This window comes from Palaemon carinicauda, chromosome 7 (assembly GCF_036898095.1).
Source record: "Palaemon carinicauda isolate YSFRI2023 chromosome 7, ASM3689809v2, whole genome shotgun sequence".
NCBI lineage: Eukaryota > Metazoa > Arthropoda > Malacostraca > Decapoda > Palaemonidae > Palaemon > Palaemon carinicauda.
Genome location: NC_090731.1, coordinates 153,951,188 through 153,964,462, shown reverse-complemented (window position 1 = coordinate 153,964,462; position 13,275 = coordinate 153,951,188). Strand labels below are relative to the sequence as shown.

The following is a 13,275-nucleotide window of genomic DNA, read 5'->3' as shown; positions in this document are numbered from 1 at the left end:
ATGAGAAGAGACTGGAATTTTAAGCCTTACCTTTTCTGGACGTAACTTGTCATCCAAATCTGTGATTGACTGAAGAGAACCTGACTCTGAGAAACAGGTCGTCAGAACTTCCTCCCGTGTTATTGATGGGAAGTCATCTCTTGTACTTCGTCTAGATGACGGAGGAGACGATCGTGACCTTTTGCTTGCCCGAGATCTTGAACTGGATCTAGATCTTGCACGCTCTGTCACGCCAGCAGTGATAAATTTCTTTTGAGAATAACTACTTCACAATGTTATACAAAATATTGTCACATTTCATATACTGTAAATTCATGACACAGAATGCAGTACAGTAATTTTGTTTCTTCAATATACTCAGAGAACTGATTTGGAATTACATAAAATCATAAGCAAAACCATGTTGCAAAGGTCAAATTGTAAAATTAGCCTCCATTGATAATGGATTATCCAAAAAGAATTATCATAAAATTATACAAGTGTACAAGCAATTATCGAGAACATCTTTTATCCATAGTGCAAATGTATTTAATCACAGTACATGCTAATCTCTGACAAAATAGCTAACCCTTTAAAATCTGGCTAAAAATAAGGTCCCCCTCTTAACAATTTCAATGTAACTTTTAAAGCAACTGCTGCCTCCTAATAACTGAGCGGTCTAAAATTACTTTCCTAATTTGTCCTATTATTATCACATTTTCAAAACACCTACTCTAAACAGGAAGAAAATGAAAATTTTAGTGGTCTTTGTTGGCTTCAAAAAATGCATAGACCGCCTGAATATCACTAAAATTTATTATAAAAATTAACTGGGTAGCAAACTAGAAAACCTGATTAAAATACTTCTTTCTCATTGGGCTAATTTATGAAAACTGACAAAATTTCCTTGATTGATTTGCGGTCAGTTAAATTTTGGACATTCATGTAAGAATTGGGTCATACATATAAACTTTTCAACAAATATATGTGGATCAAACAAGTGTGACACAGTCAAAGGTGATGAAATTACATATAGTTTAATGAAACAATCTCTTATTTTATGAAGCATACCACAATCTTACATTGGGTTTTGTTTTAAATTATTCTTAGATTCATGATTCCTTATTGTGTCATTTATTGAGGATAATGATTTATTTTTTAGAGATTCTCAATAAACATATACTGAAATGAATATATTTGATCTCGTCAAAGTACAGGTACAGTACAAGAAAATTACATAGATCAGCACCTGGAAGACTCGGGTTTTGAGAAGATCTGGACAGATTTTGCAGATACGTTTTTTAATGTTTCCACTTTACTATGTGCAATCTTCTTCTGTTTCCAATAATTTGAATTTTTTTTTCTCCTATGCATTAATGTTTTAGACCTAAATCTTTGTTAAAATTTACTACCTGTAGCATAGGTCACTTTTATATTATTTTCAACAATACAGTCCTATTCCTCATGATATAAACTATTTTTAGTAGAAAACTTCTAATTCCATCGTTCCAAGAGGCTACAATGGAATGCTGGGACCTTTCCCTCACCTACAGACGTAGCTTCCCAAAGTCCTTTATGGGAAAAGACTCCTGTAATAGATACATGCCTAACCATCTAACAAGACCAAAGGACCATACATTCTAATTACAGTATAACCATCCTTCCAAAATAGGTGATATTCATTAATCAACCAAAGATACCAAGTATTAGTGTGAAAGCTTTTTTTTACACTAGTATGGCATACGCTAGAGATATCCCTCTAGCATCATAATATAAGTAATAGCCAGGCCTCCTTTAGCTACCAATAACTTCCAAGACAATAATAGCTGACTGATAATTTCCTTTTTTAAGAAAAAATCTAACACTATAGCAAAACATATTACCAATTCAAGAAAGAGTTAGGTGCAAAATAATCTATCATATCAATTTTGCAGCTCTTTCCTAAAAACAAAAAATAAAAGTAAGCCATGCAGTAATGAACCAGTAACCCTACCAAAAAAAAAAAAAAAAAAAGATAAAGAAATTTGATTAAAGGATATCTTTATTTCTATTGAAATATTAGGCCCTAACTGCTTAAACAAAAATATTTTAGTTGCATGAAAAGACTAAAATAAGCAACAAATAGAAACCTCTTGAAATGCTAAAAATGTGTTGCAGATATGATAGTATAAACTAAATAAGAAAGAACTTGTTTTTTAGACAGTGCAAGAAGCCAAGCAAATATTTTCCAATTCAAATTGCAAAGAAAAAATGGCTTGCATTACATTACACTATAACTAAAGAAAGATAGTGTGCTGTTAGTTAAGCTATAGAACAGATTTCTTTATGAAATTTGAAACAATACTAACAAAAGCTGCAAAATATGATGATACATGTAAATGGAATTATGATTTTTACCCTTAGCTATTCTAACTTCAACAGGAATGACAAATAAATGTCATAATCCAAACCACCAATAGATAGAAAGCAAAAAAGAAAGAAAAAATATTTGAAACCCCCAGGAAAGAGGTGTCCTTCTACCCACCAGTAACTTAATAGCTTGAAAAATCTAAAAAGCTTAAGCAGGGAAAGAATTCCATACAGTTCTTAAAATTTACACAGCAACCTTGTGGGCCAGATGGTAACTTGAAATAAGGCAATTTTGTTTCCTAAATTGAAAGAAAGAATGCAGACATTAAAATGTAAAAAAGTTGCTAGCTACATGAATTATTTATGATTCTACCAAGTCATGAAAAAAAACTCAATGAGAATACAAGAATTATATCAGAAATTTATAGTCGATATATATTCCTAAATAAATACTTTGTATGTGAAGCCTGACAAAAATAAGACTTTGTTAAAGAAAAGTGTTAATGGACTCTCCTTCTTAAGATATGACAAAAAAAAAGTTAAATGATTTTTAGAAATATACATAAGGAGAGTATTCCACATTCTATGTGCAAATAGTCTAGAAGTGCAATCAAATTTGATGGACACTGATGTGGCAACTTTAACTCGGTTTTTCCAATGAGTGCAAAGCCTGATAAGTAAGAAGCACGTGTGGAAATGGTAACAACACACAGCTAAAAAAAACCTCTTGTATGCAAAAGGGAGCCAATGCTGCGTTGCTACATTGCAAAAAAAAAAAAATTTAAATATAAAATATAGCAATTAGGGACCTGTGGAATTTAAATATGAAGTTTTACCTGCATTGCAAAATTAAAAGAAAATGAATCAATATCTAAAGTATAATCTAAATAAAATAAAAGTATAAACACTCAAAATACTCAAGGAAAAAACCTATAAATGATTATGCATAATGAATGAGCTTTAAATAGCGATGCAGAATCAAACAGAAGCCAGTCGGGTTAATTGCAGCTCTAATACCAGAGAGAAAAAACCACCTTTCACCCGAGAAATGAGTGTACGTGCAAGAGGTGGGGAACCTGGAAGGGTGCCACTGCTGCCAGTTGATGTGCTACTAGGTTTTGGAAGGTTAAAGGGTTTTCTGTGACATTTTCTGATGATGTTTCCCTCTTTCTCACCCCACTCAAAATAATCTTCATTGTTGTGTATACGACCGCCGCAACCTGACGTTTCGGATGCCGTCTTATACTCATCATCTGATGAAAACACACAGCGACTGTTGGCAGATGATATGGAGTCATTATGCATGTCACTACCTTGGTCACGTTCAGCAGCCATACTTTCAAAAGTTGAACTGAAATAAATGCTCAAGATTACCTGAAACTGGTAATTACATAAAATATTTCAAAGTTCTTCACAATAATTAAAGATGTTTAAAACTAGAATTTCATTTAGGTAATGATATAAAAACATGAAGTAATCCCTCAAAGGTCTGGGGTTCAATGATTGGAATTTTAAGATCTGGACCTACGTATTGCATTTTTCCATTTTTTTTCCCATAAAAGCCAAATTTAGAAAGTATAGCAGAGACAAGATAATGCTAAACTATAAAAGAAGTTCTACAATACATAAACTATTAACATAAACTTGGGATCATACAGATTAATTTAGTTAAAATCTTAGTAACAATACTAGAATATAATAAATACAAGATTAAAATACTAAGGTAATAGGTATATGGTAAATATTTTCAGCTAATAAAGCTATTTATCCATAGTAAAATATAGTATTATAGTGCTTGTTCAAAGACAATTTGAGAGAGAATAAGGAGCACAGAAAATAGAAAAAAATTGATCCCTAAAGGAAAATTCATTGAAGTCTCTCTAAAATTAATTGTATAAAAGCTATCAAATTAATTGTGTACAAACTTTTTAATCACTGTTTTAATAAATATAACAGGGAGATCACCTTGAAAAAATAGCGTATAGTTTATGATGATAACCCCATTAGGAGATATCCAAGGGAATTATCAAGTCTCACAACATGCGCTAATCTTTCCTAAAATTTTACTAAAATCCAGATCTTTAAAAGGACCCTCTACCATTTTTACTCCAGATCTTTGGGATCCCTTAAACATTAATGCTTTTTTTTCTTTCCGCTTACTTTACAATATACAGTTTACTTTTGTTTTATTAGTTTTTTGTAAAACTTCAAAACACTTTTTTGATTAAAGATCACATTTTTTTGCAAACTCATTACTTTATTAGCTTATTTAGAGTCATGTGAAATCTTAAGATACCATTCTACAGTAAAATGAAAAGAACAGAGTAAGGAAAACCAAGGTCTTCAAGAGAACAGGGGAGACAAAGAGTTGGACTGGAAGCCTCTTAGAAGACGGGACAAAGATAATGAATGGATGAGTGACCAAACAACACACACTAACAATTCTGTAAGCAGCTATTTTGGGAAAACAGTTAAGGAAATGAGAAATTAGAACCTCTAAAATGGTTCTACTATTGCCTAAAGCATACAAAGTTGAAAAAAATAAATTTATTCATTAAATCATTTAAGGAATGCAAAAGATGCTTGTAACTTATGAATTCCAGCCATAAATCACATAAACCTGGACACCCCATTACATGTCACAGATGATGAAAAATAAAAGGAAATGACATAGTAATCTTGATAAGTTTCAAAACTCAGTTATCTAGTGGAGGAATTTGTTGTTTTATTCTCTTCAATGAAATGAATGCCTGAGATTTTAAATGACAGGAAAATTAAGCTATGTTCAAGTAATGGATTTATGGAGAAATTGAAAATACTTAACATCTAACAATGAAACATATCAAGACATGTACAGTACTTATTTTCAATGTAATGTTATTTGAAAGATGTTAGCTAAAAAACTAATGAAGATGCAAAGAATGTAAACTTATAAAAGTTAACAGGAATTACTTTTGCGAGGTGTGACGATCCTTTTTGGCAACGATTTCCCTTTCTATCTGCTCTCCTAAAGTCAGAGGACGGTCTTTGGATTCTTTCAGGTTAGCTGCATTTCTCAAGGCTTGTATCCAGTTGCCACGTATACCCGATGTGACAGCAGAAAATACATACTTTTTCTCCTCCCAAGTCTGTAAAAGAAAGAATTTATTGATACATATTTCATTGACACACCTAAAATTCCACAGAAAGTCATCTATCAGGACATGGATACAATACCAAGTTATGACCCATTGTTGCTAATTTTACTCAAGAAGTTCTTCATTCCACAAATATGTTATTTTCATTAGTAAAATAAATTTTTGAATATACTTACCCGATAATCATGTAGCTGTCAACTCTGTTGCCCGACAGAATTCTATGGAGGGATACGCCAGCTATCACAATACTAGAAGGGGGTGTTCTTACCAGCGCCACCTGTGGCCAGGTACTCAAGTACTTCTTGTTGACACCTCCTCAATTATTCCTCGGTCCCACTGGTTCTCTATGGGGAGGAAGGGAGGGTCAATTAAATCATGATTATCGGGTAAGTATATTCAAAAATTTATTTTACTAATGAAAATAACATTTTTCAATATTAAACTTACCCGATAATCATGTAGCTGATTCACACCCAGGGGGGTGGGTGAAAACCAGTGTACAAGATTAAAGGATAGCTAAGTATCCCATATTTCATATAACAGTTATCTCAAATAACAATGAAATAATAAGTACCTGGTAAGGAAGTCGAATTGAACCGTTACTCTGTCTCTTTTTTAAGTTCGTCTTCCTTACTGAGCGCAGCGTTCCTCTTGGAGGCTGAATCAACCCAAAGGTGCTAAAGTATACAGGGCTGCAACCCATACTAAAGGACCTCATCACAACCTTTAACCTCGGCGCTTCTCAAGAAAGAATTGACCACCCGCCAAATCAACAAGGATGTGGAAGGCTTCTTAGCCGACCGAACAACCCATAAAAAGTATTCAAGAGAAAGGTTAAAAAGTTATGGAATTATGGGAATGTAGTGGCTGAGCCCTCGCCTACTACTGCATTCGTTGCTACGAATGGACCCAGGGTGTAGCAGTACTCGTAAAGAGACTGGACATCTTTGAGATAGAATGATGCGAACACTGACTTGCTTCTCCAATAGGATGCATCCATAACACTCTGCAGAGAACGGTTCTGTTTGAAGGCCACTGAAGTAGCCACAGCTCTCACTTCATGTGTCCTTACCTTCAGCAAAGCAAGGTCTTCTTCCTTCAGATGAGAATTTGCTTCTCTAATCAGAAGCCTGATGTAGTAAGAAACTGAGTTCTTAGACATTGGTAGAGAAGGCTTCTTGATAACACACCATAAGGCTTCTGATTGTCCTCGTAATGGTTTTGACCTTCTTAAATAGTACTTAAGAGCTCTAACAGGGCAAAGTACTCTCTCTAGTTCGTTCCCCACCATGTTGGACAGGCTTGGGATCTCGAACGACTTAGGGCAAGGACGGGAAGGAAGCTCGTTTTAGCCAAAAAAAAAAAAACCGAGCCGCAAGGAACATGTAGCCGTTTCAGATGTGAAACCTATGTTCCTGCTGAAGGCGTGGATCTCACTTACTCTTTTACCTGTTGCTAAGCACACGAGGAAAAGAGTTTCTAATGTGAGGTCCTTAAAAGAGGCTGATTGGAACGGTTCAAATCCTGATGACATTAGGAACCTTAGGACCACGTCTAGATTCCAGCCTGGAGTGGACAACCGACGTTCCTTTGAGGTTTCAAAAGACCTAAGGAGGTCCTGTAGATCTTTGTTGGGGGAAAGATCCAAGCCTCTGTGGCGGAAAACCGCTGCCAACATACTTCTGTAACCCTTGATCGTAGGAGCTGATAGGGATTTTACGTTCCTTAGATGTAACAGGAAGTCAGCAATCTGGGTTACAGTGGTACTGGTTGAGGAAAACTGCATTGGCCTTGCACCAGCTTCGGAAGACTTCCCATTAAGACTGATAGACTCTGAGAGTGGATGTCGTCCTTGCTCTGGCAATCGTTCTGGCTGCCTCCTTCGAAAAGCCTCTAGTTCTTGAGAGACTTTCGATAGTCTGAAGGCAGTCAGACGAAGAGCGTGGAGGTTTGGGTGTACCTTCTTTACGTGAGGTTGACGCAGAAGGTCCACTCTAGGAGGAAGAGTCCTGGGAACGTCGACCAGCCATTGCAGTACCTCGGTGAACCCTTCTCTCGCGGGTCAGAGGGGAGCAACCAACGTCAACCGTGTCCCTTTGTGAGAGGCGAACTTCTGAAGTACCCTGTTGACAATCTTGAACGGCGGGAATGCATACAGGTTGAGATGGGACCAATCCAGCAGAAAGGCATCCACGCGAACTGCTGCTGGGTCTGGAATCGGAGAACAATACAAGAGGAGCTTCTTGGTCATCGAGGTAGCGAATAGAACTATGGTTGGCAGACCCCACAGGGCCCAAAGTCTGCTGCAAACATTCTTGTGAAGGGTCCACTCTGTGGGGAAGACCTGACCCTTACGGCTGAGGCGATCTGCCATGACATTCATATCGCCCTGAATGAGCCTCGTTACCAGCGTGAGCTTTCGATCTTTGACCAAATGAGGAGGTCCCTTGCGATCTTGAACAACTTCCTCGAATGAGTCCCTCTCTGCTTGGAGATGTAAGCCAAGGCTGTGGTGTAGTCGGAGTTCACCTCCACCACCTTGTTAAGCTGGAGGGACTTGAAGTTTATCAAGGCCAGATGAACTGCCAACAACTCCTTGCAATAGATGTGAAGTGTCCTTTGCTCCCGATTCCATGTTCCCGAGCATTCCTGTCCGTCCAGTGTCGCACCCCAGCCCGTGTCCGATGCGTCCGAGAAGAGACGGTGGTCGGGGGTCTGAACAGCCAAAGGTAGACCTTCCTTGAGAAGAATGCTGTTCTTCCACCACGTTAGAGTAGACCTCATCTCTTCGGAAACAGGAACTGAGCCCGTCTCTAGCGTCATGTCCTTTATCCAGTGAGCAGCTAGATGATACTGAAGGGGGCGGAGGTGGAGTCTCCCTAACTCGATGAACAGGGCCAGCGATGAAAGTGTCCCTGTTAGACTCATCCCCTGCCTGACTAAGCATCGGTTCCTTCTCAGCATGCTCTGGATGCATTCTAGGGCTTGGAAGATCCTTGGGGCCGACGGACAAGTCCGAAAGCTCGACTCTGAAGATCCATACCCAAGGAAACAATGGTCTGGGATGGAACGAGCTGAGACTCCTCAAAATTGACCAGGAGGCCCAGTTTCTTGGTCAGATCCATAGTCCATTTGAAAATCTCCAGACAGCGACGACTTGTGGGAGCTCTTAAAAGCCAGTCGTCTGACGGAGCCGGACACAAGGTCATGATACTGCTGCACAGTCTGTAAACTGACAATCATGGGCAAGCGAGGAAGTACAGTGACAACCCGAATCTGTCTAGACTATCTGGGTCGTACAGACAACTCCTTAACGGGTTGCTGAGGTTGCCGCACTGCGTCACAACAAGTCCCTTCTGTTGGTTGTTGAACGTCTTCCCCGTGACACATTGACTTCGTAAACAAAAATCCTCTAACAAGGACTAAGCTTGGACTGCATGTCATGCAACACAGCTCAAGGTCTATGGGAGCAGATGTGGTAACAGACGGGATTAGCGGCTGAAGTGGAACCATTACCTTCCCTGTAAGCATGTTATGCTTAAATAAAAGTCCATAAGAGGTTATGCAGCTAAAGGCTCCCTCCAAATGACAGAGTCCTCAAGGGAATATCAGAAGGAGGGAGAAAAGAACTTTCTCATCTACAGGGACCTTATCCTAGAAAAGCTAAGTTCTCTGAGTGAGGGTTCACTGGTGCAAAAGCAGCAGACTAGAAGGCAACGTTATGAAACTGCTTGACAGTCTAGTGAGTTGGCAACAACCCAAGATATGTTGAGAAGCATGCGGTAAGGTATGCAGAGCATGATGAATGCAGAGTATGCTGTATGCAGAGCATGCTGTATGTAGAGCATGTGTTGTATGCAGAGCATGCTGAATGCAGAGCATGCTGAATGCTGAGCATGTAGTAAGCAGAGCCTGCTGTAAGCAGAGCCTGCTGTAAGCAGAGCCTGCTGTAAGGAAAGCAGAGCGTGTGCATGGCGTTTAACATTCCTCAGAAATTCCATGACCAGTGCTAGAGTGCTTTATGCATGCTTGCATGGGGTTTAAAAAATCAACATAATGTTTACCTTACATTCATAACTCATGATTCATATTTTTGCCATGGTTTGAAAATGGAGGTAAGGTATGCTGAACAGCAGAGTCAGAACGAGCTGGAACAACAACAGTGGAAGGTGCAGAAAGTTCCTGTTCCTGTGGTATGAGTGGAGCGTGAAGAGACCGAGGTTGCGCAGAACAAGGTAAAGTTCCCGCAAGCAGAGGTGTCTGAGGCGCAGGATCAGGGTGCACGGGTTGAGCTCGGTGCAGCAGCTGAGGAGACTGACTCACAGGTGGAAGAGGTTGTACCTCCACCGAGAGTTGCACCACCGGTGGAGCAGCCAGGGGAGGAGGAGGAAGAGTGGGGTAATCCTCCTGATCCCAAACCGAAGGTTGCCTTAAAGAAGGCTGAGGCTGAACAACACTGGGAACAGCGAACACAGAAAGAGGTTCAACATCGTACGCCTGGCAGATGGTGCTGCGACTGGGTGCAGCGAGTGCAGGCGGGTTGAGCACAGGCTGAACGGGTGCAGGGGAGGTGCAACACTCTCAGCCCGACACTCACACAACAGGTCCGAAAGCTGTGCTTGCATGGACTGTAGTAGAGTCCACAACATCGTACGCCTGGCAGATGGTGCTGCGACTGGGTGCAGCGAGTGCAGGCGGGTTGAGCACAGGCTGAAAGGGTGCAGGTGGAGGTGCAACACTCTCAGCCCGACACTCACGCAACAGGTCCGAAAGCTGTGCTTGCATGGACTGTAGTAGAGTCCACAACATCGTACGCCTGGCAGATGGTGTTGCGACTGGGTGCAGCGAGTGCAGGCGGGTGCAGCACAGGCTGAACGGGTGCAGCCGGTTGGTGCACCACCGGTGCAGGCGGGTGCAGCACAGGCTGAACGGGTGCAGGCGGTTGGTGCACCACCGGTGCAGGAGGAGGAGGAGGTGCAACACTCTCAGCACGACACTCACGCATCAGGCCCGAAAGCTGTGCTTGCATGAACTGTAGTAGAGTCCACAACATCGTACGCCTGGCAGGTGGTACTGCGATCAGGCGGAGCGAGCATAGGGGGGGGGAGTGTAGGAGCACTCTCAGCCCGACAAACTGATGACTGAGGAGAGTCAGAGCTAACCCAATGACTGCATCCGGGTTGTTGAACTTTACTTCGTACGTCTGGCATAGTTCTGGACTTTACGTTTAAGAGGTCTTGAGACCTGAGACCAGCGTAACTCTGCCTTTATTTTCTCCTCTAAATCTCTTCTGCAGACGAGCAAAATAAGGGCTCAATCGTCTGCGGGTGGGAGTGACGGTCTCTGTAAGACACGCCCACAACCACCGAGGATACTTCTGTGCGCCGATCAAGGCCTGCCGAACCCTTTAATCCTTCGACATTGCTTCTCCCCTGGGCTTGGGAGCTTGCAAGAGGTCCCGGACTGGGAGGACGACTGGCGCGCACAAAAGTACCCTCACGCATAACACTGACATACTTTGCACTAATCACTTATCACTTTGATTTCTGTTTGCACTTATTTCACTGAACTCGAAACTTTAAGTGGTTTGTACCTGAAACACGCAATTCTATCCTTCTCAAAAGTTAGTAATTGCGAAAACAGAATTACAATGTAACAGAAAAATCTAATGAAAGAAAATTCAGTGGCTGGAAAGAGACTAAACACTAGATCACTCTAGAAACGTTTAGTTTCTTCCCCTAAAGAGACTAGGGATAAGAGCAAAACGATAACGACGTTACTCGTACGCCTGGCAGGCTTGAGGGAAACGTTTATCCTCTTTCTCCCTCCGTCTCTATCTCTCTCTCTCTCTCTCTCTCTCTTGACTTAGAACCTGAGAGAAGAGCCCAATCATATATATCGTTAAAACATATTATTGTTAAAGGAAAAAACTGAAATATTTCCCAAAAAGAAAAGTTCCTTATTAGGATCAAAACCATTAAGTTAAGAAAGAATGAACAAAACGCTAGACACGGTTACTCTTACTGCAATGTGAAACCGTGAACATTCTTTCTCTATCGAAACGATAGAGTGCAAGTTGAAACGTTCTGAACGTCAACAACTGCCGAGACAAACAAAACGTTAGTTCAACTTTGAAAAAGTACAAGACTATCAAAGAAATTCTTTCAAAGACCTTAAAATAGCATAATATGTTAACAGGTAAAACCGAAATGACGGGCTCACGATAATTAACTTCGGTACCAAGAAAAGACCGCCTACTATTAGGAAGGTCGAATATAAACAAATATAAAAATTAATTTTAATAAGTTTATAATAAAAGGAAGTTAATCGAAGAGGCCTATAAGAGGCGGAGAGATATAAAATAAATCTATAACTTTTGTTAAGCAAAATTAAGAAAGAGAGTCTATACTCTCTTAGACACCAACACTTCCGTCTAAGGGAAGGGTCGGCCATTGAAAGGTGAACGAGAGTTCATACTCTCTTCGTCACCAAAATTAATCAAATTAATTCCAAAAGCTAACTAAGCTAAAATAGAAGTTTCCAGTAAAGCGACAGCCGAAATCAAAGAGAAATACTTCACCAAAGTCGTGAAAATACTCCAAGAACATAAGCGTATCCCAGAACGTCTTGTCAGAAGCACGACAGAGGAATAATTGAGGAGGTGTCAACAAGAAGTACTTGAGTACCTGGCCACAGGTGGCGCTGGTAAGAACACCCCCTTCTAGTATTGTGATAGCTGGCGTATCCCTCCATAGAATTCTGTCGGGCAACAGAGTTGACAGCTACATGATTATCGGGTAAGTTTAATATTGAAAAATTAAACTTACAAGCATCTGGAGATACAAAAATAATCAAACTGAAATCATAAATCCGAGATATTGTATCAAAAGTTCATAACAAAATACTGTATGAAAACAATATAATACAATTTAATGCAGTAAGCAAGACAACATTTGCAATATGAGACAAGACTATTTGTTGACTTTTACAGCTGAAAATCATAGGCATGTGAGTTAGTTGAAGCCTATCCTAGCCATAAAACTTAATAAACTTCAACTTGCACACAGCTTCTGGGAACCTATTAAGTTTGTAAGTTGAGGACTTTTTGTAATTCCCAAAAACCTTAAGAATCTTCAGTGACTTACCATAATCATAAACCCGTAATTCCGTCCGACCTCACACTCCTCAATTGATTTTGCAACACCTAGATCTATGATTCCATCCAGGATACCATTGTCTTCTGCACTTGGATCTCTATAGAAGGTCAGCCCTGAGCCTCTTAAAACAAACCAGTACTTATTCCAATCCTATAGGAAAAATGCATGAAAAGCAAATAATTAATAGGTAAACCTGTCGGTTGCTGTACTGCGCAGTTTTGCACTACATCACTATATTTAACGATACTGTAAAAACACACATACATAATGATACATTTGCAGTTTTTAGATTTAGAATGCAAGGAGTAAATGGGAATGTCCTGGTCTTGTGGGACTAGATTGTTGAAATTTTGTTGTCTCAAATTAATAGTACAGTATGGTGATTATTACAATATATAGAAAATACATACAAAATAAATAATTGAAAGTAAAGTAAATCTTTGAGAACAATAATACATAAAGACCTAGACCACAAGAGATTTAATGGAAATTATACAATAGAATATAATGAAGAAAAATAATTTCTTGTTTTAGTTCATATATGAAAAAATTTCTGTTTTTCAGGCCTTTTTAGTGTTTGCATGAGTATGTTTTTTTCTTTTTTCAACCATTCTCGCTGTATATGAGGCTCTATCATTGTTTCATAATGACAA

The 13,275-nt window shown here is 39.5% G+C and overlaps 1 protein-coding gene across 25 annotated transcripts in view; it reads right to left on the bottom strand.

The window, feature by feature from the left end:
• Nucleotides 1-13,275, bottom strand: part of osp (outspread) — a 305,916-nt gene that overhangs the window by 67,573 nt on the left and 225,068 nt on the right. For 15 of the 25 annotated variants that reach the window (XM_068376990.1, XM_068376991.1, XM_068376995.1 and 12 more), the window contains 4 exons: nt 12,611-12,772; nt 5,281-5,456; nt 3,364-3,679; nt 31-234 (listed from right to left, as the gene is read on the bottom strand). In XM_068376990.1, the coding sequence (XP_068233091.1) occupies nt 31-234; nt 3,364-3,679; nt 5,281-5,456; nt 12,611-12,772 (858 nt within the window). Of the gene's footprint in view, nt 1-30; nt 235-3,362; nt 3,680-5,280; nt 5,457-12,610; nt 12,773-13,275 lie in introns of all 25 variants that reach the window. The other 10 variants (XM_068376993.1, XM_068376998.1, XM_068377002.1 and 7 more) reach the window with 8 other exon arrangements.